This window comes from Leucoraja erinacea, chromosome 34 (assembly GCF_028641065.1).
Source record: "Leucoraja erinacea ecotype New England chromosome 34, Leri_hhj_1, whole genome shotgun sequence".
NCBI lineage: Eukaryota > Metazoa > Chordata > Chondrichthyes > Rajiformes > Rajidae > Leucoraja > Leucoraja erinaceus.
Window position 1 is genome coordinate 14,348,742 of NC_073410.1, and position 27,858 is coordinate 14,376,599.

The window sequence follows — 27,858 nt, forward strand, 5'->3', positions numbered from 1 at the left end:
GCAATGGTATTTTGGCATTTGTACTGTAATGGTATTGTGCGCATTAATTGCTTCATCATCCCTATTTAGAATTGAACACTGCAGAAGAGAGGCACTTGCTTGAGGTGAACAGTCTTAACCTTTCCCCATGAAAGTCAGAACTGATAGTCCGGCTGCAGTACAAGAAGTGGGCAGATCATACGTGATAGGACCAGAATTAGGCCATTTGGTCCATCACGTCTACTCTGCCATTCAATCATATCTGATCTGTCTTTCCCTCTTAACCCCGTTCCCCTGCCTTCTCCTCACCTTGACACCTCTACTAATCAAGAATCTATCTCTGCCTTAAAAATATCTATTGACTTGGCCTCCACAGCCTTCTGTGGCAATGGCTTCCACAGATTCACCACCCTCGGACAAAAGAAATTCCTCATCTCCTTCCTAAAGGAACATCCTTTAATTTTGAGTCTATGACCTCCTCTCCATATCCACTATATCCATCTCCGCTCTATCCAGGCCAGTTAATATATTGTTCATTAAGTTGGAGCATAGAATAGAACAGTATAGTGCTGAAACAGGCCCTTCACCTCACAATGTCTGTGCTGAATGTGATGCCACGTTTAACCAAACTTCCTCTGTCTGCACATGATCGATAATCCCTTCATTCTCCGAGCATCTATCTGCCTTTATGAAAGCCTCTTAAACTTTTAAATAGCATCTGCCTCTGCCTCTGCCATCCCTGGCAGTGCGTTCCTGGCACCTAGCACTCTGTATATTTAAAACAGGCACTTCAGCCCAATGAGTCCACATTGACCAGCGATCACCTGTATCTTGTTCGATCTTACACACTAGGGACAATTTACAGAAGCCAATTCGCCTATAAACCTGCAGGTCTTTAGAATGTGGGAGGAAACTCATGCGGTCACAGGGAGAACATGAAAACTCTATACTGACAGTGCCCTTAGTCAGGATCGAACCCTGGTCTCTGGAGCTGTAAAGCAGCAACTCCACCACTACGCCACTGTATTGTCTTCCACTCCATTGAGGATACTAGACTTTGTCTATGCCCCTGTCCCACTTAGGAATCCTCAAGAGACTTTGCGCCCCACCCAAGGTTTCCGTGCGGTTCCCTGAGGTTTTTGTCAGTCTCCCTACCTGCTTCCATTACCTGCAACCTCCGGGAACCGCACGGAAACCTTGGGTGGGGCACAAAGTCTCCAGAGGTTTCTGTTCAGGTTTCCTAAGTGGGACAGGGGCAAGGAACTGATGTGGTACAGTACCTCACAACCCACCCCTGCTGATGGGCCTTTGTGTAGTTGGGACCTTGCCGGTTGTGGGAATCCAACATGATATCAACCACATGGTCACACACAGATCTACACACAGTGGAGTTTAGGGCAGCCACCATCACTCGGGAGTAGTCATTTCCAAGAAACTGCCAACCATCAGTGAGACCTGGAGACGACTATCTCCAATCAAAGTCCCCAAGTCACGTCAGCAATCAGACCACATTCACCAGTGATCAAGACCTTGTTCAATTAAATATTTAATGGAAGACTTTGTTTCCGAGTGAAACGGTCACCAAGTCTACGCTTGGACTTGTGACGTGCAGGAGGCCACGCCAGGGAACATCAGATGCAGTAGATGAGGTTGGAGGAGGTGCATGTGAACCTGGACTACTCCCTGAAAAATCATTCTGACCTGAGCCGCCTCCAGTGCCAGGTGAAGCCACACACAAGCTGGAGCAACAGTACCTTGGGGAGCTTACGGTGTGAACATCAAATTCCTCAATTATAGTGGGATAACATAGAGTCATATTGTGTCTACCTCAGGTTTGTAGGTTAATTGTCTTTGGTAACATTTGCAAATTACCCCCAGTGTGCAGGACAGTGTTGGTGTACAGGGTGGTCGGTGCTGCTTCAGTGGGCTGAAGGGCCTGTTTCCGTGCTGTGTCTCTCAGAAGTCTAAAGTCTAAAGTGGCTGTGACCGAGGCAGAGGGTAACATCTTGGGCTGCCCAAACTCCTGAGAAAGGCTGTTCTTCCTCCAAAATCTTCCCAGGACTTGTTTCCATCCCTGTGTGTGTGTGTGTGTGCTGTGTCAGGCTTAGCTTGCAGCCCAAACCCCACCGGATCTTGGCTTAGTTTAAAGATACAGCACGGAAACAGGCCCTTCGACCCACCTAGCCCACACCGACCAGCAACTTCCTGTTCACGCTAGTTCAATGTTATCCCACTTTCCCTACACACCAGGGCCAATTACAAACCCGTACGTCTTTGGGATGTGGGAGGAAACCGGAGCACCCGGAGGAAACCCACGCGGTCACAGGAAGAACATGCAAACTCCACACAGGCAGCACCTGAGGTCAGGATCAAACCCGGGTCTCTGGTGCTGTGAGGCAGCAGCTCTACCAGCTTTTGACTTTACACTTTAGAGATACAGCGAGGAAAAAGGCACTTTGGCCCACCGAGTCCACACTGACCAGCAATCACCACTAGTGATATCCTACACACACTAGGGATAATTTGACAATTTGACAACTAAGCCAATTAACCCACAAACCTGTAGGAAGGAACTGCAGATGCCGGTTTAAATCGAAGGGAGGCACAAAATGCCGGAGTAACACAGCGGGCCAGGCAGCATCTCTGGAGAGAAGGAATGGGCGACGTTTCGGGTCGAGACTCTTCTTCAGACTTACAAACCTGTACGTCTTTGGATTGTGGGAGGGAACCGGAGCACCCAGAGGAAACCCAGGCGGTCACAGGGAGAACATACAAACTCCGTACAGACAGCACCTGTTGTCGGGATCTAACCGGGGTCTCTGGCGCTGTGAGGCAGCAAGTCTACCAAGCTGACCGCACAGTGCCATGGCGTCTGCTGCCAGCATGCAACCCTCAGCATTCGGAGTGCTAATCCATTACATCAATTACTAAATTATTAACAGTGAAATGCATGGACAAGCTGTGTATTAAAGTGAAATCCTGGACTTACAAAGGAAGATGTGCTCAGCTTGGCTGTCTTGCCTGCTGATTTGGATCTTGCCTTCGTTACTGGATAATCAATAACTGGGAGAGAATAATTTAGCAGAAATTTGCAGGGCTTAAAGGGAAAAAGTAATGAATTGGGGAATTACGTGAAGCCCCAGTGCAGACCAACTGTCTGTCTTCTGTGCTCTGAGATGTGATTTGTGAATGTTGTAAAGGGTTTATAGTTTCAGCGAAAGGATATTGATCATACATCAGGATGTTGTCTGAGGACAGGCGACCGAGGCGGACTTTCCTACCACTACGTAATACAGATTCTTTATTTCTAAGCTTGCTGCAGCCATGCATGTAATGCAATGCCATGTAACGTAACACCATGTAATTTAACGCCAGGTGATGTAACGCCATGTAATGTGTAGGAAGGAACTGCAGATGCTGGTTTAAATCGAAGATTGACACAAAATGCTGGAGTACCTCAGGCAGCATCCCTGGAGAGAAGGAATGGGTGACGTTTCGGGTCGAGACTCTACTTCAGATTGATGTCAAGGGGAGTGGGCGGTACAGAGATGGAATGTAGTCGGAGACATTAAGACTGGTGGGAGAACTGGGAAGGGGGAGGGTATGGAGGGAGAGGGAAAGCAAGGGCTACTTGAATTTAGCGAAGTCAATGAGAAGTTCGAGAAGTCTACTTGAAGTTAGAGATCCATGTCGTTTTATTTTAGTTTAGAGATACAGTGCGGAAACAGGGGCTTCGGCCCACCGAGTCCATGCAGGCCAGCGATCCCCACACACACTATCCTATACACACCAGGGACAATTTACAATTTATACCCAGCCACTAGCCTACAACCGTGTACGTCTTTGGAGTTGTGGGAGAAAACCGGAGCTCCAGGAAAACCCACACAGGCCACGGGGAGAACATGCAAACTCCGCACAGACAGACACTCATAGTTGCTCTACCTCGACGCCACCGTGCCGCCCATTAGAAGGATATGGGCTAAACGCAGGCAGGTGGGACTTGTGTGGATAGGGCACATTGGTCAGCATGGCAAAGGAGGGCCGAAGGGTCTGTTTCCACACTGTATGACTCTCTCTATGACTAAGTACATTTAGCAGGAAAATAGGGTATTGATAATGCATGCGTTGGTTTACTAACAGAAGCCCAGTTAAACACCAGTTCAACACAAGAAGATAGACACAAAATGCTAGAGTAACTCAGCGCATCAGGCAGCATCTCTGGAGAGAAGGAATGGGTGACGTATCGAGTCGAGACCCTTCTTCAGACTGAGAGTCAGGGGGGGAGGGAGACATAGAACTATGGAAGGGTGAGGTGTGAAAACGAGATATTAAATGGGATGGAGATCATGGAAAATGTAGAATAGATCATTATTCACTAGGGGATGGTGACAACAAAGCAGACAGAGATAAAATGTAATCAGGAGGATGGTCAGACTGGTCGGAGAACTAGGATAGGGGAGGGAGGGATGGAGAGAGAGGGAGAAAGCAAGGGTTACTTGGAGTTTGAGAAGTCAATGTTCATATCGCTGGGGTTTTAAGCTACTCAAGTATGAGGTGCCCGATCCAGATCCTGCTGCAATCATTCACAACCATCTTCACTATCTGCAAAACCACTCACTTTTGTATCATCACTTAGAAGAGGAGCCAATGTCTTGACCCAATGTGTGGGAAGGAACTGCTGATTCAGATTCAGATTCAGATTCAATCTTTATTGACATTGTGCAGTGTACAGTACAGAGACAACGAAATGCAGTTAGCATCTCACCCAGAAGACCGAACATAGAATAATGGAACAGTAAAATATATATATGTACATACAGTAGCAGGAGTGCAATTTTTCTGGGGGAAGGAGTGTCCGGGGGGGTGGGGGGGGTGACTGGCAATCACCAAGGTGCAGAGTTAAGTTGTGTAACAGCCGCAGGGAAGAAGCTGTTCCTGGACCTGCTGGTCCGGCAACGGAGAGACCTGTAGCGCCTCCCGGATGGGAGGAGGGTAAACCGTCTGTGGCTGGGGTGAGAGCAGTCCTTGACGATGCCCTTCGCTGATGCTCGTTACACCGAAGTAAGACGCAAAATGCTGGAGTAACTGGGCGGGTCAGTGCACTGAAGATAGACACAAAATTACTCCAGCATTTTGTGTCTATCTGAGGACTTGGCCCTATTGAAGTCAAGTCCAACACCCAATTACATGAATCATGACTGCCGGGGAAATACTTCCTTTCCATTCCTACAGTTTTCACATCTGATAAATAACGTTTTCTCCTCTTCTCCTCGAGCGTTGTCCCGCTGTGCGTCAGTCCCAGACGTTGAACATTGACAGCAGTGGGAGTGTAAGGGAGACATTGTCATTGCCATTGCCACACTTGGTCCAAGCGTCGATGGACTTGCAGTCACTGCACCCTCCAGTAGGTGGCAGTCAGCTGCCTCACCAGTGGTGCCTCAGTTGCAGAGCTCCGAGTCCATCCACTCCCTGGCGAATTTTACTGCTGGCAAAAATTCCCTCTCCCCGCCCACCGCCCATTGGTTTCTCCAGAAAGCATCTGATCGGGATGCATCACATCTTGATTTGGGAACAGCTCCACCCAAGACTGCAAGATATTGCAGAGAGTGGTGGACACAGCCCAGACCATCACACAAACCAACCTCCCTTCCATTGACACCATCTACACCTCACGCTGCCTTGGCAAGGCTGCCATATATTGATGGGTCCAATGGATTCTTTGTAGCAATAGGTTGACGCTGTTCCATTCTCATAAGTTCATAAGTTATAGGAGCAGAATTAGGCCATTCGGTCCATCAAGTCTGTTCCGACATTCAATCTGACTGATCCATCTCTCCCTCCTAACCCCATTCTCCTGCCATCTTGACGCCTTCGGTTCACGGAGCTTGCACAGGGTCGTTGTGTTTCAGGCTGGTTGGGGATGGGATGGGTGGGCTGCTCCTGGGGTCAGCAGGGATCTGGTCATCCCAGTCACCTTGCGATGACCCCGCCACCCACTGTGGGGTCCGGCACAAAGCACAGCGACAAATATTTAACTAGGTTCACAGACTCGCCAGCCGCCTGTCATTTCTGTAGCCTGGAAGAGACTGTATTCCACGTGTATACGGAGTGTTATGCCCGCCCCTGTCCCACTTAGGAAACCTCTGGAGACTTTGCGCTCCACCCAAGGTTTCCGTACGGTTCCCGGAGGTTTTTGTCAGTCTCCCTACCTGCTTCCACTACCTGCAACCTCCGGCAACCACCTGCAACCTCCGGGAACCGCAAGGAAACCTTGGGTGGGGCGCAAAGTCTCCAGAGGTTTCCGTTCAGGTTTCCTAAGTGGGACAGGGGCATGAGAGACACAGCGCGGAAACAGGTCCTTCATCTCACCGAGTCCATGCCAATCAGCGAACCTTACACGCTAAAACATTTCTCCACACACTAGGGACAATTTACTTTTATCCAAGCCAATTAACCGACAAACCTGCACGTCTTTGGAGTGTGAGAGGAAACCGGAGCACCCGGGGAAAACCCACGGGGTCACAGGGAGAACGTACTAACTCCGTACAGACAGCACCCATAGTCAAGATCAAACACGGGTCTCCAAAGCTATAAGGCAGCAACTCTACCATTGCACCACCATGCTGCCATATGTGTGAAAGGTTACAGCCCCTCTTTAGGTATCTTGGACTGGAGGCCTGTGACTAGTGGAGTGCCTCAGGGGTCGGTGCTGGGCCTGTTACTGTTTGTCATCTACACCAGTGATTTGGATGAGAACATACAGGGCAAGATCGATAGATGCAGAGTCTCTTGCCCAGAGTAAGGGAATCGAGGACCAGAGGACATAGGTTCGTAGTGAAGGGGGAAAGATTTAATAGGAATCTGAGGGGTAACTTTTTCACACACAGGATGGTGGGTGTAAAGAACAAGCTGCCAGATGAGGTAGTTGAGGCTGGGACTATCCCATCGTTCAAGAAACAGTTAGACAGGTAGATGGATAGGACAGGTTTGGGGGAGGTAGTGTAGCTGGGACATATTGGCCAGTGTGGGCAAGTTGGGCCGAAGGGCCTGTTTCCACACACTATGACTCTATAACTCTATCTAATGCCCCATCTACACTAGTCCCACCTGCCTGCATTTGGCCCATATCCCTCCAAACCTTTCTTATCCATGTACCTGTCTAACTGCTTCTTAAACTTTGGGATAGTCCCAGCCTCAACGAGGAGCTCGTAGTCTCGGGTAGAGACCGATGTCGGGAAGTTCCAAACAACGCAGAAGGTTCAATCAGTCCCAGCCCGGGGTCAGATCGCCCGACGCGGGGGGAGCTGAGATCTCCCCCCTGATGCAGGAGCTTGATTGGAGGGCCCAAACGCCACCGGCTACGGGAGCCAAGATCGTCCCATTAACGGAGGGCTCGAGGCCCCCGACTGCGGGAAAGCAGAGAAGGGAAGAGATTGAACTTTATTTCGCCTTCCGTCACAGTGAGGAATGTGGAGGAGTCATGGTGGTGGATGCTCATGTTAAAATGTATTTTGTGTGTTCTGTTGCTTTTTATTGGTATGTCTGTATGGCAAATCAAATTCCTCGTATGTTGCAAAACACACTAGGCTAATAAGCATGAATATGATTATGATTATGATGAAGGCTTCGAGATTTACAAGGCAGATGGGGCTTAGCATCATTCCTTGTGTGACCTGGCTGGTGTGGCGGTGATCCTGTGGACAGATGGAGAGGGGGAGGAGGAGAGCAGGGGGGGGGAAGGCTGTAATCCAGGGCAGCAACAGGCAGTGTGAGTCTGCGTGGCTCCCCGCCAACTCACTCACCACAAGTCGCCCCACACGTGGCAGCTACTCAGCGGGTGGCTGCAGAGTTCCTGGAATCTCCAGACACACTGACACACACTCCCCACAAATAGTGAAAGGCCTGGATAGAGTGGACGTGGAGAGGATGTTTCCACTAGTGGTGGGAGAGTCTAGGACCAGAGATCACAGCCTCAGAATAAAAGGCTGCTCCTTTAGAAAGGAGATGAGGAGGAATTTCTATAGTGAATCTGTGGAATTCATTGCCACAGAAGTCTGATGAGACAATAGACAATAGACAATAGGTGCAGGAGTAGGCCATTCGGTACTTCGAGCCAGCACCGCCATTCAATGTGATCATGGCTGATCATCCCCAATCAGTACCCGGTTCCTGCCTTCTCCCCATATCCCCTGACTCCGCTATTTTTAAGAGCCCTATCTGGCTCTCTCTTGAAAGCATCCAGAGAACCTGCCTCCACCACCCCCTGAGGCAGAGAATTCCACAGACTCACCACTCTCTGTGAGAAAAAATGTTTCCTCGTCTCCTTATTCTTAAACTGTGGCCCCTGGTTCTGGGGACTCTCCCAACATCGGGAACATGTTTCCTGCCTCTAGCGTGTCCAAGTCAATGGATATTTTTCAAGGCAGAGATAGATAGATTGTTGATTAGTACATTTGTCAGGGGTTATGAGAAGGCAGGAGAATGGGGTTGAGAGGGAGAGATAGATCAGCCACGATAGAATGGCGGAGTAGACTTGATGGGCCAAATGGCCTTATTTTAGCTCCTATCACTTATGAAGTTGTGCAAACGGCCTGTTTAATGTGCTGTGTGGCCCTGTGACTCTAAGCCTATTTTGTACAGGTATTTCTGCAGGTGATCCCTATCCTCACACCAGGCTGACTGACGTGTGTGGTTGGGGGTAGGTGAATGACTGTGGGCTTGTGAGGCCTGTGTGTGTGTGGGGTCTTCTGTGCTCCAGGAAACTATCCCCTCCTTTCGGAAACACACATCAGTCCCTACTGTTAAGATGTGGATTACAAACATGTCCGAGACACTACATTTGGATAATATTAGGCTTGTCTTGGCAGAAAAACCAGAGCAAATTTTCAAGACATGGATACCCATCACCGAATTCTTCCAAGGATAGTATGGCTCAACACAACTTTGGATTTAAATCCAACCATGGGTTGGGTGACACAAAAAAGCTGGAGAAACTCAGTGGGTGCAGCAGCATCTATGCAGCGAAGGAAATAGGCAACGTTTCGGGCAGAAACTCAGCGGGTGCAGCAGCATCTATGGAGCGAAGAAAATAGGCAACGTTTCGGGCCGAAACCCTTTCGGGTTTCGGCCCGAAACGTTGCCTATTTCCTTCGCTCCATAGATGCTGCTGCAGGTTTCTGCCCGAAACGTTGCCTATTTTCTTCGCTCCATAGATGCTGCTGCACCCGCTGAGTTTCTCCAGCTTTTTTGTGTAACCTTCGATTCTCCAGCATCTGCAGTTCCCTCTTAAACATGGGCTGGGTGAGGTGGGCTGGGGGGGGAGGGGGAGGGTGACAAGAGAGGCAGGTATATCTCCACTTTTTTTCTTTTTGTTTCTTTTCTTTTTTTTTTCCTTCTCCTCTTTTATATCTGTATTCACTCTTTGGCCCACACTACTTTGGTCTGAATGGCCTCCTCATGCACCTATATTCTATGTTTCTATGTGAATGAATGAAAACTTTATTGTCATTCAGATATACACCTAGACACAGTGCACCTTGAACGAAATTTCGTTGCATTTTACTCTCCAAAATCAGTTAAAAGTTAAAAGTTCCAGGTGCGTCCATAAAAATGCGTCATGCGCATAGTTCTGTAAAATAATGTCTATGTTTCTCTACGCCGATTGTTTTAATCTTGTACAACTGCTTCTAATAAAAATAATTTAAAAAAAAGGAAACTATCCCCAGACACTTTGTTTGCCCCTGACTAGGCAAACAGGGCGCGTGCGCGTGCGGCAACAGGGGGCGCGCACGGACCGCGGGCACGAGCACGGCCAACCCCACCCCCCGGGGGCGCGCACGCCGTCCACGCCGCCGGTGCCGGGAGGGCGGGGCTGGGCGGCTCGGGTCCGCTCGGCGCTCGGGTCGGGAGGGTGGGAGCTGCAGGCCCCCGGACTCCAGACTCCAGACTCCAGCCCCAGGCCCGGGCCTCGGCCCTCGGCCCCAACCCCACCCCGGGGGGGCTGCGGGCGGCCCCAACACCCGGGGCCCATTCAACCCGCGCTGGAAAATGAAGCTGCAGGTAAAAGGCTTTGTCTGCCCGGCCCGGGGAGAGGGGGGAAGAGGGGAGAGGGGGAGGGAGGGGAGGGAGGGGGAGAGGGAGAGGGGAGGGAGAGGGAGAGGGAGAGGGAGAGGAGAGGGGAGGGAGAGGGGAGAGGGAGGGGATGGGAGAGGGGAGGGAGAGGGGGAGGGGGGGAGGGGGAGGAGGGGGAGGGAGAGGGGGAGGGAGGGAGGGGGAGGGGAGGGGCGGGGAGAGAGGGGGGAGAGGGAGAGGGGGGGGGGGAGAGGGGGGGGGAGGGGGGAGAGGGAGGGAGAGGGGGAGGGGAGAGGGAGAGGGAGGGGAGAGGGGAGAGGGGGGAGAGGGAGAGGGAGAGGGGAGGGGGGAGAGGGGGAGGGGGGAGGGGAGAGGGAGGGAGAGGGGGTGAGGGGAGAGGGGAGGGGGGGGAGAGAGGGGAGGGGAGAGAGGGGGAGGGGAGAGGGAGAGGGAGGGGAGGAGAGGGAGGGGGGGAAGAGAGGGGGAGGGGGGGGGGAGGGAGAGGGAGGGAGGGGAGGAAGGGAGAGGGGAGAGGGGAGGGGAGGGGAGGGGAGGAGGAGAAGGGGGAGGGGAGGGAAGGGGGGGGGAGGAGAGAGGGGAGAGGGAGGGGGGGAGAGAGAGAGGGAGAGAGAGAGAGGGGGAGGGGAGGGGGGGGAGAGGGAGGGAGAGAGAGGGAGGAGAGGGGGAGAGAGAGAGAGGGAGAGGGAGAGAGAGAGGGTGGAAAGAGGGGGGAGAGAGAGAGAGGGGAGAGGGAGTGGGAGAGCGGGGGCGTGAGGGAGGGAGAGAGAGGGAGAGGGGGAGGGGGGGAGGGGAGAGGGGGAGAGAGGGAGGGGAGAGGGAAGAGAGAGGGAGGGAGACAGACAGAGAGAGAGGGGGAGAGTGCAGAGAGGGGGGGGGAAAGAAGGGGAAAGACAGAGAGAGGGGGGAGAGGGGAGAGGGAGGGGAGAGGGACCGGGGGGAGAGGGGAGAGGGAGAGGGGGAGAGGGAGAGGGGGGGGGGAGGGGAGGGGAGAGGAGAGGAGAGGAGAGGAGAGCGGAGGGGAGAGGGGGGAGGGGAGAGGGAGAGGGGAGGGGGGGGGGAGAGGAGAGGGGGAGGGGAGCGGGAGAGGGGGAGGGGAGAGGGAGAGGGGGGGAGAGGGGAGAGGGGAGAGGGGAGGGAGAGGGAGAGGGAGAGGGGGAGAGGGAGGGGAGAGGGGGAGAGGGGAGGGGGGGAGGAGGGGGAGGATGGAGGGGGAGGGGGAGAGGGAGAGAGGAGGGAGGGGGAGAGGGGGAGAGGGGAGGGGGGAGGAGGGAGAGGGGGAGGGAAGGGAGAGGGAGAGGGGAGGGGAGAGGGGGGGGGGGAGGGAGAGGAGAGGGGGGAGAGGAGAGTGGTGGAGACGAGAGAGAGGAGGGGAAGAGGGGGGTGGAGGGGAGGAGAGGGGGGGGGAGGGGGGGGGGTCAGGGGAGGAGGGGGAGGGGGGTGAAGTGGGGCATTGGGGAGGGAAAGGGGATATCAGGGTGGGGGGAGGTGTTTGGAGGGATTGTCAGAGTATGGGGGGGGGGGAGGTTGGGGGTCAGGGGAGGGCGGTGTGTGAGGGAGTGTGTGAGGGGAGGGGTGGGGTGGGGATTGCCAGGGGAGAGATGGAGGGGGTGGTGGGGGGGGGCGGTGCCGTTTGACTGGGCACTGAGCTCTCCCTTGTGCACCCTGCAGGCAGGTGCTATTGTTGGGTGCCTCTGCTGGGTTTTGGAGGAGGTGGCATGTCAAGGCTGGGGCAGGCTCGTTTACTGTGGTGTTATTGCAGGGTTGACATTTGACTGTGTTCCCCGATTTATGTAATAAGCGTTATGCTGATATCTCGCTGAGTCTGAAGAGGGGACTTGACCTAAAACTTAAGTACAGGTGTCAGATCATGGGGAGAAGGCAGGAGAATGGGGTTAGGAGGGAGAGATAGATCAGCCGTGATTGAATGGCGGAGTAGACTGGATGGGCTGATTGGCCTAATTCTACTCCTGCCACTTATGACCTGTCCATGTTCTCCGGAGATGCTGCCTGACCCACCGAGTTACTCCAGCACTTTGTGTCGGTCACAAAGTGTACTAATTGTCACCGCGCTGTCCTTGGCAGTTTCTGCAGTGAGCCACCCTCTGGTAAGCACTTTAGGGGCAGTGCAGCGGTAGAGTTGCTGCCTCACAGCGCCAGAGACCCGGGTTCGATCCTGACTACGGGTGCCGCCTGTACGGTGTTTGTGCATCCTCCCCGTGACCACGTAGGTTTTCTCTTTGTTTCTGAATATATTCAAGAAATTGATAGATTCTAGATTTTAGGGGTATTGGAATAATGCCAGAAGATGTATATGAAATGATGAGTGGCATAGACAGGATAGACAGTCAGAACCTTTTTTCCGCAGGGTGGAAATGTCCAATCCTAGATGGCATAGTTATACGGTGAGAGGGGGAAAGTTTAATGGAGATGTCCGCGTGGGGCAAGTCTTTTACACAGAGGGTGATGGAGACCTGGAACACATTGCTGGGGTTGGTGCTGGAGGCAGATACGATAGTAGCAGAGAAGAGGCTTTTAGATGGGCACATGCAAATACAGGGAATAGTGGGATATGGATCCTGTTCAGGTCGATGAGATCAATTTAAATTGGAATCATGTGCTGGTTTACACAGAAGATAGACACAAAATGTTGGAGTAATTCAGCGGGACTGGCAGCACCTCCAGAGAGAAGAAATAAGCAACATTTCGGATCTAACTTGGCATCATGTTCGGCAGAGGCATTGTGGGCTGAAGGGAGGGGTGGGGAGGCTCTGTTCCTGCGTTCTATCTTTCCTTGGCTGTGAGGTAGGAAGCCAGCCGTGGTTTTGCTGAATCGTGGAGCAGGCTGCAAGGCTCATATATCCTCCTCACGTTCCTCATTATGTTCGAATGTTTTCCAGACCAGTCGTTCGATCTGAACGGTGGAATCAGTCGGCTGGTGTTTTGGGATGCGTCATAGTTAACCAGAGAGTCTTTGTTTACTTTTGATAGTCATGCCCGGACATGTATCATCATAAAGCAGCATTAACGAACTAAACCCAGAGCAGGGGACGTCTTGTACTCCTGAACTAGCGTGCAAGTCCTCTAATGTACATCTGGATTTGTCAAATGTGGAACATACTGTGCCCTCCATAAAGTTTGTGACAAAGACCCATCATTTATTTATTTGACTCTGTGCGCCACAATTTGAGATTTGTAATTTAAAAAAAATCACATGTGGTTAAAGTGCACATTGTCAGATTTTAATAAAGGGCCATTTTTATACATTTTGGTTTCACCATGTAGAAATTACAGCTGTGTTTATAGGGAGGTTTCACGGCAGTCGGGTCACGACCCATGACCCGTACTGTTGCTACGCTACTCCAAATGGATTACACGCGATGAACTGCAGGTAGGCACTTACCATTGTTTCCAGCGTAGTGGGCCCGTTAAAACCCGCTGAAATTGTCAATTTTTGCGCTGTAAATAATTATGGAAATCGGGATACGCGTGTGAGACATTTAACCTACTTCAGAATTCCAAAAGTGAGGAGAAATGACGGTAGATAAAAACCAGAGCTGAAGGGACAACAACAGCCAGAGTGCTTGGCGAACATTGGCCGTTTGCTCACTGTATTTCATCAGTAAGGCATTATTTGTGTTTTTTCTTGATTCCTTTGGTATCTAAAAAGTCTCAGAAGTGATAAATCTGGCTGTAAATTTTTCTTCAGATGCGTTTTCATTTTGTATGTAAAAACCCACGAGAACCATGGGCGATTTAAAAAAATTACAGCGATAATTCCCAATATTTTCAATTTACCAAACACTTTAGCTGCTGTAGTCCCTTCAGTTCTCGCTTCTCTATACCTTCATTTCACTTCACTTTTGGAATTCTAAAGTTGGGTACATGTCTCTCACACTTACCCCGACTCAATTTTTTTAAGCGCAAACATTCAACATTTTGGCAGTTTTTAACAGGTAGGAAAGTACCGGAAGTGACGGATGTCTTCCAGTTGGATTTAGCGGCTCTGTGCGTCGAGCCCTATGACCCAGTGACCTTTCGTGCAACCCCCCCATTTCAGGGCACAGTAATGTTAGGGACACAGCAATGTCATGTCAATGAAAGTAGTCATGTTTAGTGTTTTGTTGCATATCCCTTGCATGCAATGACTGTTTGAAGTCTGCGATTCATGGACATCACCAGTTGCTGGGTGTCTTCTCTGGTGATGCTCTACCAGGCTGTATTGCAGCCATCTTTAGCTTATGCTTGTTTTGCGGGCTAGTCCCCTTCAGTTTTCTCTTCAGCGTATAAAAGGCATGCTCAATTGGGTTCAGTTCAGGTCAGGTGATTGTTGGCTGCTTTCCCGTCGGCAGGGTGAAGTGTAGACAGTGCCAATGAAGAGGCTATTTGTGATGCTATTTCTTTGCTATGGTGTGACGTACTACAATGTATCCACATCTCTCTGCAATTTCACGCGGCCTTGGGCAGGGCCGTTGCCAAACGAAGTTGTGATGCGTGCAGATAGTATATGCTCTCCCTTCCTTCCTCTCACTTCACAATTCGCAACTCTGCAATCAATCAGTCTTGCAAGATTTTGTTTTTAGTTTAGTTTTGAGATACAGCATGGAAACAGGCCCTTCGGCCCACCAAGTGCGCTCTGCCCAGCGATCACCGATACTTTAGGTCTATCCTACTCACTAGGGACAATTTACGGAAGCCAATTAACTGACAAACCTGCACGTATTTGGAATGTGGGGGAGAAACCGGAGTACCCAGAGAAAACCCACGTGGTCACAGGGAGAACGTACAAACTCTGTACAGACAGCACCTGTAGTTAGGATTGAACTGGAGTGTCTGGTGTTGTAAGACAGCACCTGCTGTGCCATCGTGCTGCGCTTACGGCATCCAGGATCTCCTGTTTACTAGACAGGTACTTTAACCAACCAAGCCACAGCAGCGGCTTTTATATTCTGTTTTTTCATATCCTTCACACTCCTTCCTAGTCAGCCCCCTGTTCTACTTCAATATTTTGTAATTTTGGAGTCTGATAAGCTCAAGGATTGGAATGTAAAAAAAGTCTGCAGATGCTGAAAATCTGAGGTAAAAAGTAAAAATGCTGGAAGCACTCTGCAGGTCAGGCAGTATCAGGCAGGAGAGAAAAGCAGCGTTAATGTTTCAGGTTCTGCAGAGCTCTGTAACTCCCTGATCAATTTGTCCCTTCCCACCCGTACCACCCCCTCTCCGGGCACTTTCCGTTGCAACCGCAGGAAAAGCTACACTTGTCACTTTACTTCCCCCGTCGACTCCATTCAAGGACCCAAGCAGTCGTTCCGGGTGAAACAGCGGTTCACCTGCACCTCCTCCAACCTCATCTATTGCATCCGCTGATCTATATGTCAGCTGATCTACATCGGTGAGACCACGCGTAGGCTTGGCGATTGCTTCGCCGAACACCTCCGCTCGGCTCGCAATAACCAACCTGATCTCCCGGTGGCTCAGCACTTCAACTCCCCCTCCCATTCCGAATCCGACCTTTCTGTCCTAGGCCTCCTCCATGGCCAGAGTGAGGACCACCGGAAATTGGAGGAGCAGCATCTCATATTTCGTTTGGGCCGTTTACACCCCAGTTATGAACATTGACCTCTAATTTCAGGTAGTCCCAACTGTCTCCTCCCCTTCTCAGCTCTCCCTCAGCCCCCTGGCTCCTCCTCTTCCTTTTTTCTTTCCTCCCCCCCCTACCCTCACATCAGTCTGAAGAAGGGGTTCGGCCCGACACGTTGCCTATTTCCTTCGCTCTATAGATGCTGCTGCACCGCTGAATTTCTCCAGCATTTTTGTCTACCTTTAATGTTTCAGGTTTGTGTCTTTTGTAAAAATTGGGAAAGCGAGGAAATTGTCATTCTCACCCGGGTTCGATCCTGACTGCGGGTGCTGTCTGTACGAAGATTGTATAATCTCCCCGTGACCTGCGTGGGTTTTCTCCGGGACCTTCTGTTTCCTCCAACACACCGAAGACATACAGGTTTATAGGTTAGTTGGCTTGATAGAATTGTAAAATTGTTCCTAGTGTGTAGAATAGTGTTAGTGTGCGGGGATTGCAGGTCGGTGCAGCCTCGGTGGCTGAAGGGCCTGTTTCCGCATTGTATCTCTAAACTAAACTAAAACATTTTGTAGTTGGAGAGGATGGGCGTAGGGATTGAAGCGACTGAGAGAATGCGTGTGAAAGGGTGAGGTCATGGTTGTCATGGGGATAAATTGTGGTTGATAGTTTAATGGCAAAATGCAAATTGTGAGAAGGGAGTGTAAAATGCGATAATATGCAGGGCTGTAGGATATGCCTGGCAGGCCTGACAATAGGTGCAGGAGTAGGCCATTCGGCCCTTCGAGCCAGCAACGGCATTCAATGTGATCATGGCTGATACATGGCTTTTGACCCAATCTCTGTTTTTAATGTTTTTTATTTTACATATCTTTTCCTACTATTTCTTTTGATTGTTATTATTGGTGTGTATTCACTTTTTTGTCAATGATTAGTGATGTACAGCACTTTGTCAGATTCAGATTCAGATTCAATTTTAATTGTCATTGTCAGTGTACAGTACAGAGACAACGAAATGCATTTAACATCTCCGTTGAAGAGCGACATAGCAAACGATTTGAATAAAAAAAAAAAATAATAACAGGTACGTTGTTTAGTAGAGTGACAGCGGCCCCTGCCGTGGTGCACATCAGAGCAGGCTGAGCGCCCTCCGCAGACACTGCTTTGGACAGACTCAATGGAGGGGAGCGTCGGTTCAAATTTTCACCACCCTCTGCAATGCCTTCCGGTCGGAGACAGAAAACTCAAATGCAGTTGGTAAGGATGCTCTCCCTGGCTTTTGGACTTCTTGTCTCCTGAGACTTTGCCTTCTGATCAGAGTGTGTTTCATCGGAGATTGACTCCCAGGAACCTTAGAAAACGTTTTCCCTTTATGGGGGGGGTGTTTCTGGACATGAAGTCTCAATTTTGGTCTACTTGGAGTTTCTTTTCAGATGCTGCTAAGTGCTGGACCTCCTCCCTGTGGTGTGTATTCACGTTTTTTTGTCGATGATTAGTGATGTACAGCACCTCTTGTTGCAACTATGATTGTTTTTAAAGTGCTCTATAAATAAAATGTATTATTATTATTATTAATCAGTACCCCTTTCCTGCCTTCTCCCCATATCCCCTGACTCCGCTATCTTTAAGAGCCCTATCTAGCTCTCTCTTGAAAGTATCCAAAGAATTGGCCTCCACCGCCCTCTGAGGCAGAGAATTCCACAGACTCACAACTCTCTGTGAGCGCGGATAATGGAGAGAAAGATCAGGCAACCATCAGGGCAGGATGAATCGCAGCAACAATAACCAGTTTTAATACGACGGACAAAGTGCGTCACTAGAAATTGTTGCATCTCAAGAATGCCCGACCCCACCACAGCTTTGTTTGAAGTGTGTGGGAAGGAACTGCAAATGCTGGTTCAAATCACAGATATACACAAAATGCTGGAGTAACTCAGCGGGACCTCAAGGCAGCATCTCTGGAGAGCATGGATATAAGACGCTTCATCTCTCCAGAGATGCTGCCTGTCCCGCTGAGTTACTCCAGCATTTTACGTCTGTCTTTGTTTGAAGTGTATTGTTGTCGGAGGAAATGCAGCATTAACACCCAGCAACTTTCCACAAACATGCGACAATGTCCCCACTCCCTCTTCTCCCCTCATCCATCAGGCAAGAGGTGCAGAAGTTTGAAAGCGCACACCTCCAGTTTCAAAGGTAGACAAAAATGCAGGAGAGACTCAGCGGGTGAGGCAGCATCTTAGATGCTGCCTCACCCGCTGAGTTTCTCCAGCATTTTTGTCTACCTTCGATTTTTCCAGCATCTGCAGTTCTTTCCTAAACCTCCAGATTCAGGGACGGTTTCTTCCCAGCTGTTATCAGGCAACTGAACCGTCCTCTCATCAGCTGCGGTCCTGACCTCCCATCTACCTCATTGGAATCCTTTGAACTGCCTTCCATAGGGCCATATCAGTCTTTATATTGCACTAAAGTATATACCCTTTGTCCTGTGTCTGTACACTGTGGAAGGCTTGATTGTAAGCATGTGCAGTCTTTCCTTTGACTGGATAACACCCAACAAAAAAGGTTTTCACTGTACATCGGTACAAATGACAATAATAATAATCTAAACTAAGCAATTTACACCACTTTGTCGGGCACGACTGACAACAAACTCTGTGCCTTTCAGCAGATACAGTCTATTTATTCCACTTAGAGAGTTCTGTACATGTGCAGCACTGTGCTGCAGCGGTCCAGTTGCTGCCTTAAGGGCCTGTCCCACTAACCCAATTTTTTTGGGCGACCTGCCGGCACCTGTCATCGTCGCAGGAGGTCGCCAAAATTTTTCAAAATGTTAAAAATCCAGCGGCGACCAGAAAAAGGTACGACTCTTTGGGCGACTACTCACGACCATACAGGCGTCACCCCGCGACCATTTTCGGCGATCTGCCGAGACTATGACGGGTGCCGGCAGTCGCGGAAAAAAATTGCGTGTACGTGGGAGAGCCAGAGATCCGGGTTCCAACCTGATTATGGGGGCTGTCAGTACAGAGATTGTACGTTCTCCCCTTGACTGTACCGGTGCTCCGGTTTTCCTCACACATTCCAAAGACGTGCAGGTTTGTAGGTTAATTGGCTTCTGTAAATTGTCCCTTGTGAGTAGGCTAGCGTATGGAGTGATCGCTGGCCGGCACGGACTCCGTGGGCCAAAGGGCCCGCCTCCCTGCTGTATCTCTAAACTAAACTAAATATGACTGACGCCAATGCAACAGCTACGTTGCAGCGGTATCCACAGAAACGCATCAGTAGAGGAGAATTATGTGCAAATGATGTCTATTTATGAATCGTGCAAATGGATCCCCCTCAGTGAGAGCAGAGAGACTTTTGACAAGATGGATGGAGCTGTCATCTATTGCTGTGTTGTTGATGGATCTAGTTCTACATGTATATAGCCATCAGCTTGTCTGTTTTAAGGTGTTGGCTGTTTTAAGGTGTTGGCTGAGCTCCAGCTGGCGCGGCGTCCACAGCCTGGGATCCCTCGTTGGGGACCCGGGAGAAGAAGAAGCCACCACCGTCGGCCCGCGGCCAACTTCTACCACCGCCGGGGACCCCTGGAGGGGAGCTTTGACCGGCGCCCCTGCGGTCTGCGTTGCTTCTGGCTGTGGCCCGGCGCGAACTTTAAATCTTCGACTGCCGGCCTGCACCAACCTGAAGCCGCGGTCTCCGGTGGGGGAGGCAGCGTTTCAGGACTTACCTGGACTTTCAATCAAAAGGATGCCCGCAGCGGCGGAGGGTTGAGGTCCCGACCACGGGGGGAAATGGAAAATGGAGGAGGACTGGTCAAATTTTGTGCCTTCCACCATAGTGATGAATGCTGTTTGTGTTAAATTTTTATTGTGTATTGTGTGTTCTTTTTCATTTTTCATTGTACATTCATTTCATTGGCACTTTATGTGCAAGTGACGAATAAATTGTATTGATTGTGTGGTATAAACCAGCCACTCAGTTTCCTTTGGCATGGCACAGTGAAAAACTTTGTTTTGCATGCTATTGGTATTGGTTTGTTAGACCTATCTATTTTCTCCAGCGATGTTGCCTGGCTGACTCAGCATCTTTTAAGATGCTGAGTCATCTTCTTGCGTATGGCGTGCACAGCCTAAAGGTGTAGAACAACTTGTTCTATTTGTTCTATTTGATTGTGCGTGCCAGGTTGATTGCATTTGTCGAAACAGGGCGGACCACGTGAAGGTTGCAATCTTCCACCCCAGATGCTGAGTGACCCCAGCACTTTGTGTCTGTCTATGGTTTATTATTGAGGACCCAGCACCCATCCCTGGGGCACACCACTACTCAGAGGCCTCCAGTCGGGAGGCCATCACCGATGGCAAAAAAAACAACCACCATCACACTATGCTTCCCTCCATGAAGTTAATTTTCAATCTCATCAGCTAGCTCTCCCTGGATCCCTTGCGATCTAACCTTCCAGAACAGCCTACCATGTGGAACCTTCTTTAGTCAGAGGGTGGTGAATCTATGGAATTCACTGCCACAGAAGGCTGTCAATGGATATTTTTAAGGCACAAATAGACAGATTTGTGATTAGTACGGGTGTCAGGGGTTATGGGGAGAAGGCAGGAAATATGGTTAAAAGGGAGAAATAGATCAACCATGATTGGATGGCGAAGTAGACTTGATGGGCTGAATGGCCTAATTCTGCTCCTATCACTTGTGAACGTACAAACTTATCAAAAGCCTTGCTGAAGATCATGTAGGCAACGTCTACAGCTCTGCCATCACCAACTGTGATGTTTGTGGTGTGTTGAATGGAAATGATTGGGGAAAATGTGAGATGTTGTGGGTGTAGGGGGGGGGGGGGGGTGTAGGAGGTAGAGACAAGAAGAGTGAGTGGGTTCGAACACAACAGATGGAAAGAAGTTGAAAAAACTGAAGTGATCCACATTGATGTGCATCATTAATAAGCAGATTGCTTGTAAAATGGTGAGGGATTGAGTGATGTTGATGTTTAAAGAGCCCTGGGCGTACTTGATTACTAGTGAAGGGCCAAACCAAAGATCCTATAGCGGAGCATGATAGAGCACTCCTGCTAAATGCAGTGGGCTGACGTGTAGTACGGAACGTGGGCCTTTTTTTCATCCATTTCCGTAACCCGACCCGACCTGACTCGCAGTGTAATCAACGTTGCGGGGGAACAGTTTGTGTTAATAAATTACAATTCTGAAAATGAGGAGAAGATTTTTACCAAATAACTTTTATTTTTACGAGGATGTTTCTGTAACCGGATTCCGTCTCCACCTCCAGTTTAAATTCCATTTGGAATATTTTGGAGGACCAAGAAACCAACCAAGAATTAGTATCCTATGGGATTTTTGGTGCGGGGACGGAAGCCGGTTACGGAAATGGGGCCGAAAATTACCCATGAATCTGCCCATGACTGTACTACGTCTTTTTCGTCGCGTGGTCTATCTTGCTCGCTACAGGATCTTTGGGACAAACTTAGGTGGTCGGCAGGAGCAAGTTGGACCGCAGAACCTGTTTCCGTGCTATCTGACACTATAACGTGGCTTTGGGTCGGGACCCTAGTGAAAAGCAGCTTTCGCCTGTAATTCTGTTGAGCGGGAAACAAACCAGCATGCTAGTTGTAAGTTTTAAGAACCAATATGACAGGTACATGGATATGGTAGACAAAAGTGCTGGAGAAACTCAGCGGGTGCAGCAGCATCTATGGAGCAAAGGAAATAGGCAACGTTTCGGGCCCGAAACGTTGCCTATTTCCTTTGTTCCATAGATGCTGCTGCACCCGCTGAGTTTCTCCAGCACTTTTGTCTACCTGTCCCTAATAGAGCTGCTTGCTGGCCAAACTCACTGATTAGATCTTCTCCCCTATCTCATCGGGCAAGAGGTACAGAAGTGTGAAAACGCTCACCTCCAGATTCAGGGACAGTTCTTCGCCTCTGTTATCAGGCAACTGAACCATCCTATCATGGATATGACGGGTCTGGAGGGATATGGACCAAGCGCAGGCAAGTGGGACTAATGTAGATGGGACATGTTGGCCATTGTGGGCAAATTGGGCTGAAGGGCCTGTTTCCACGTATGTAACTCTATACTAGTTTGGTGCAGAGCTAAGGACTGCTTCCCCTGTGTACGGGGGACACCATTTAATTATAACTGGTGTCAAAACAAACGCTCCGATTGATCTTTCAGCTGATTACACCGCATATTCCGCTTGGTCAGCTTACAACCCAGCGGTAGGAACAATGATGTCTCTAATTCCAGCTAACTTCAGCATTTCCTCCCCTCACACCTCTCTCCATCCCAAGTCGTCCCATCCCAAGTCGTCCCATCGGTTGCATCCTTATCCCTCGTATTATCCCACCTCCCCCAGCCAACAATGGGCCATTATGGACTGTACCCTTCCTGAGGTCATCTGTGTCCTTTTGCGATTTTGTCGTGTCCAAATTGAAACTCCCCCATTGTGCAACCGAGTCATAGAGTTATACAGCATGGAAACACGTCCTTGGGCCCAACTTGCCCACACTGACCAACATCATGTCCCATCTACACAAGTCCCACGCCTGCATTTAGCCCATATCCCTCCAAACCTGTCCTATCCATGTAACTATCTAATTACTCCTAAAAAGGTGCAATAGTCCCTGCCTCACGACCTCCTCCAGCAGCTCGTCAATACACCCACCACTACATGAAAAATGCACCCCTCGGATACCTATAAAATCTTTCCCCCTTCACCTTAAACCTAATCCCTCTGCTTCTCAATTCCCCCGCTCTGGGCAAGATATTCTGTATGTCTAACCAATCTATTCCTCATGACTTTGTACACTATAAGATTACTCCTCATCCTCTTGCATTCCAGAAAATAGAGTCCCAGCCTGCTCAACCTCTCCCTGTAGCTCTTGAGTGTTAGCAACATCCTAGTAAATCTTCTCTGCACCATTTCCAACGTAACAATGTCTTTCCCACTGCGTTTAGCCCAGAACTGAACACAATACTCTAAATTGAGGACCGGCAGAGAGTGCACTTTGGTTCATTAGCTCAAAGGGACTTTGGAATGAGCAGGATGTAGAAAGAGACAGGATGTTAATACAAATGTGTCTTGTGAGATGCAGCATGTTGGTTGGGGGTGGGGTGGTGGTGACTCAGATGGATGTGACGTGTTGGGTCAGTCTGTGCTCATCAGCCTGCTGCGGTTGTCAATCTTGGCAGGGATCCCATCTGCTTTTGGAGATGCACTGCTTTGTTGCCTGGAGACCACAGCAAATACCCACAGCCGTGGGCTCTTCGACCGGCGTGCTATGTGCCTGACCTGTGCAGACTTGGCTGGCGATGATGCCAGGGTGTGCTGTAATACCTTTGTGATTGAAGAGTCATTGAAGAGGGTGTCGAGATCTGGCACCTTTGTCCCACCGAGTCAGCGCCGACTGACGATCCCCGCACACTAACACTATCCTACACACACTAGGGACAATTTACACTTGTACCAAGTCGATTAACCTCCAAACCTGTACACCTTTGGAGTGTGGGAGGAAACCGAAGATCTCAGAGAAAACCCACGCAGGTCATGGGGAGAAGGTACAAACTCCGTACAGACACCACCCGTGGTCTGGATCGAACCCGGGTCTCTGGCGCTGTAAGGCAGCAATTATACCGCTGTGCCACAGTGCCGCCCATTTCTTTTGTTGGATTTTTACATCACTGCCAACCTATCCCTAATAGATTTGTTTAAGAAGGAGCTGCTGATGCTGGAATATTGAAGGTAGACAAAAGTGCTGGAGAAACTCAGCGATTGCAGCAGCATCTATGGAGCAGAGGAAATAGGCAACGTTTTGGGGCCGCTGTTATCAGGCAACTGAACCATCCTATCAACAACTAGAGAGCGGTCGTGAGATGCTATCTACCTCATTGGAGACCCTCGGACTATCTTTGATCAGAAACCGGCCATTCGGCTCACCGAGTCCACACTAACCATCGATCTTCTACGTTAGACCTCTTTCTCATTCACTCCCCACTACACACTGGTGGAAATTTACTCAGGCCAATTATCCTACAAACGTGCACGTCTTTGAGATGTGGGAGGAGACAAGCACCCGGAGAAAACCCACGTGGTCACATGGAGAATGTGCAAACTTCGCACAGACGGCACCCGTGTTCAGGATTGAACCCGGGACTCAGGTGCTGTGAGGCAGCAGTACTCCCAGCTGCTCCGCTGTGCCGTATTACTGAGATATAGCAAAAACTTTTGTTTTGCGTGTTAAGCTGATAAATTATACCATACATGTGTAGAACAGTAGAGAAAATAGAGTACAGAATGTAGCGTTACAGCTACAGACAAAATGAAGATTAAAAAGTCAAAGTGCAAGGGCCACAATGATGTAGATTGGAAGATTGAGGAATGAGTTTGAGTGGTTCGTTCAAGGGTCTGATAACAGTGGGGAAGAAGCTGTTCTTGAATCTGGTGCAACATGCTTTCAAACATTTGTATTTTCTGTCTGGAGTGAGAGGGGAGACGAGAGAATGGCTGGGGCGTGAGTGGACATTGAGTATGTTGGCTGTCAACAATCCAGTAGTTGCATAGTCAGCGATACTGAGATTAGATTTCATTCCAAGTCATTTATTGGATTAATACGGAGCTGCAGTGACACGGTGATCCTGGAACCTGCGCCTCTCGGTTCCAGGATCACCGTAACGGAGGGCCATGTAGCATCAACATAATAAGCCAACTCTCTCTTGGTCTCCACAGACACTGACTGACCTCCTGAGTGTTTCTAGTATTTCCTACATATTTTTTGGCTGTAGCTTTTGTTTGCTTCACAATCCCTTCTGACTGGGATTTGGATTTCATCCACGGCAGGCGACTCTATCTCAGTTTACGTCAAGATTATCTATCATGCCCTGTTCCTGGTCAGGCATCGTGTATTGTCTTTCCGCCAGCAGGTTAGCACGCAACAAAAGCTTCTCACTGTCCCCCTGTACACGTGACAATAAGCTAACCGGAACTGTGCAGAATTGTAAGGCTGGAGGGGGACTGCAGGAAGAGGAAGGGATGAAGCCATGGAGGAGTTTGAATAGAAGGATGAGACTTTTGGTAATGATCAAGTTATTTAAAAGACATTTGAACAGGTACATTGTGGATATGGGCTAAACGCGGGCAGGTGAGACTAGCGTAGATGGGGCATATTGCTCGGCATGGGCAAGTTGGACTGGAGGGCTTGTTTGGCAATCCCACTCCCCCTGGGGGGGGGGGGGGGTAGTACTGCTGCCAAGCAGCTCTGGTGACCCAGGTAGTTGGAGTCTTTGGGGGAATTTTGAACTTTCTCCCTGTGGCTACATAGGTTTCTCCCAGATGCATTGGGTTGTTCCCACATTCCCGGAGACCGTTTAGTTTAGAGATTCAGCGCGGAAACAGGCCCTTCGACCCATCGAGGCCATGCCGACCAACGATTCCTGCACATTAACACTACCCTACACACACTGGAGGCAATTTTTACTTTTATTGCAAGCCAATTAACCTACCAAACCTGGACGTCTTTGGAGTGTGGGAGGAAACCGAAGATCTCGGAGAAAACCCACGGGAGAGAACGTACAAACTCCATACAGACAGCACCCGTAGTTAGGATCGAACCCAGGCCTCTGGCTCTGTGAGGCAGCAACTCTACCGCTGCGCCATCGTGTCGCCCTGTGGATTAAGAAAGAGTGGGGGGTTGAAGGGAGGGGTGGAGTGGGCAGGCTCGTGAGAGAGACTAGTTTACAGGAAATTAGTGGGGGGGTGGGATTGCTGTGAGAATTCACTGATCTGAACAACCCAATAAGCAGCAAGACATGCCTGGGCCTGAACCTTTCAATTCTAACCGCAGAACTAACCGTGACGGCCTTTGACGTGGTTTGTTTTGTCTGTGAATGCACCACTCAGTCATATGACTGGGTCACCCTAGGGAAGGTGTGGAACCCAGAATAGGAAAAAATGTAGGCGGTGGCAGCAGCTTTCTGATTGTCTATCAGCCCGTCACATTTTAATACCAACAACAAAAGTTGGTGCATTTGCCTAGGGACCTTCTTAATATAGCAGAACATGGTAATACCTGTACAAGCACCCTGAAGGCACGCCGTAAAATAAAACCCAGGAAATTTAAGATCCCTGTGCAAATAAGTTAGTCATGATGCAAGATGAAGAGGCATCACATCGTAAACTTGTTCGCTTCTAAATACCATGTGGATTGAATCAAAATATGACCCATTTGGGGGATTAAAATCCAGCATCAAAGCGTACATTGCTCAGGAACTGTACAACAAGATCAGAAAACTTCCTCCTATGAAACAATACCTCCTGTAAAAACATCAAAGTGAATCAATAAACTATTTCCTGTAGAAACAAGGAACTGCAGAAGGTACACAAAAATGCTGGAGAAACTCAGTGGGTGCAGCAGCGTCTATGGAGCGAAGGAAATAGGCAACGTTTCGGGCCGAAACTCTTCTTCAGACTGGGTTTTCGGCTCGAAACGTTGCCTATTTCCTTCGCTCCATAGATGCTGCTGCACCCGCTGAGTTTCTCCAGCATTTGTGTGTACCTTCGATTTTCCAGCATCTGCAGTTCTTTCTTAAACACAAGGAACTGCAGATGCTGGTTTCCAAAAAAAGAGACAAAGTGCTGGAGTAACTCTGCGGGTCAGGCAGCATCTCTGGAGAACATGGATCGGTGACATTTTGGGCCAGGGCCCATATGGTCACAGAGTCCTACTGTGTGGAAACAGACCCTTTCGGCCCAACTTGCCCACACTGACCAACATGTCCCATCTGCACTAGACCCACCTGCCTGCATTTGGCCCATATCCCTCTATTCCTATACGCGTACCTGTCTAAATGTTTTAAATGTTTCTCAAACATTACGATAGTATCTGCCTCAACAACCTCCTACAGCAGCTCGTCTGAAGATCAGCTTCTTCAGAATGATTCTGTTTCAGGTTGGGACATTTCTTTAGACTGATTCCGTTTCGGGTAGGGACCCTTCTTCAGACTGATTCAGTTTAGGTCGGGACCCTTCTTCAGACTGAATTTGTTTCGGGTCGGGGCTCTTCTTCTACTGAACGAGTTAGTCTGAAGAATCGCCCCAACCTGAAACGTCACCTATCCATGTTCTCTAGCAACGCTGCCTGGCCCGCTGAGTTACTCCACTACTTTGTGTCTTTTGTTTAACAGTATTTGCTGTCTGTGCATCCATTCTGTGAGCTAACCTGCTCACTTACAATTTGAAACCGAAAGCTGTATTAAAGCCCCACATAATTCACATGACTAAATTCTTTGAGATGTCATGAGTTCTGTCACAGCTGGGCAAGATGTCTTGCTGCCAGAGAATTGGTGTTTACTGTGGGCTGCAACTGGGGTTCGTTCCGAGGCCCATTCTGTTGTGATTGAAACGGGTCCTTCGGCCCACCAAGTCCACAGTGGCCATCAATCACCCGTTCACGCCTGTCCTATGTGATCCCAGTTTTCCATCCACTCCCTACTCACTAGAGGGGCAATTTACAGAGGCCAATTAGCCTACAAACCGGCATGTTTGGGGTGGCATGGTGGCGTAGCGGTAACGTTTCTACCTCGCAGCACCAGAGACCTGGGTTTGATCCTGACCCATGCAAAGAGCACACCTCACGATGCAGGTTGATAAGAAGCAGTGGGGTAATCGGAGGCTCCAGTGCCTGCCTGGTACCACAAGAGACAGCCCACCTTTGCTGCTGTCTGCCTGCAGGGAGATATTTGATACTGATTTGATTACTATCTGACCTCGGTACCAGCAGTTTGCGGTGCCCCGCATTTGATGTTTGTGTCTGCACGTTCGTAGCAGGCACAGGATTATGTCCGCCTCAAAGGAACAATGTTTTGACTGATTACAAGTGGCATCCTTTCCAGGTGGCTGTGGAGATATCTCCTTCTCATCAACCTTTGGGAGAGAAAGGTTTTCAGCCTCTTCAGAGCGCCCCAGGGCATCCTGCAGCCAAAATATTTGTACCGAAGTGGGGGTCTCTATTTATGGACGGGAGACGGCACGGTGGTGTTGAGGTAGAGCTACTGCATCACAGCGCCGCAGACCCATGTTCCATCCTGATTACCGGTGCTTGTCTGTACGGAGTTTGTACGTTCTCCCGTGACCCGCGTGGGTTTTCTCCAAGATCTTCGGTTTTCGCCCAGACTCAAAAGATGTACAGGTT

The 27,858-nt window shown here is 49.7% G+C and overlaps 1 protein-coding gene across 1 annotated transcript in view; it reads left to right on the plus strand.

Annotated features, from left to right (window-relative positions):
- Window positions 1–9,866: 9,866 nt before the first annotated feature.
- Window positions 9,867–27,858, plus strand: part of marchf8 (membrane-associated ring finger (C3HC4) 8) — a 49,986-nt gene continuing 31,994 nt past the window's right edge. The window contains exon 1 of the mRNA XM_055661907.1: window positions 9,867–10,038. Coding sequence (XP_055517882.1) covers window positions 10,027–10,038 — 12 coding nt within the window. The 5' untranslated portion in view covers window positions 9,867–10,026. The remainder of the gene's footprint in view (window positions 10,039–27,858) is intronic.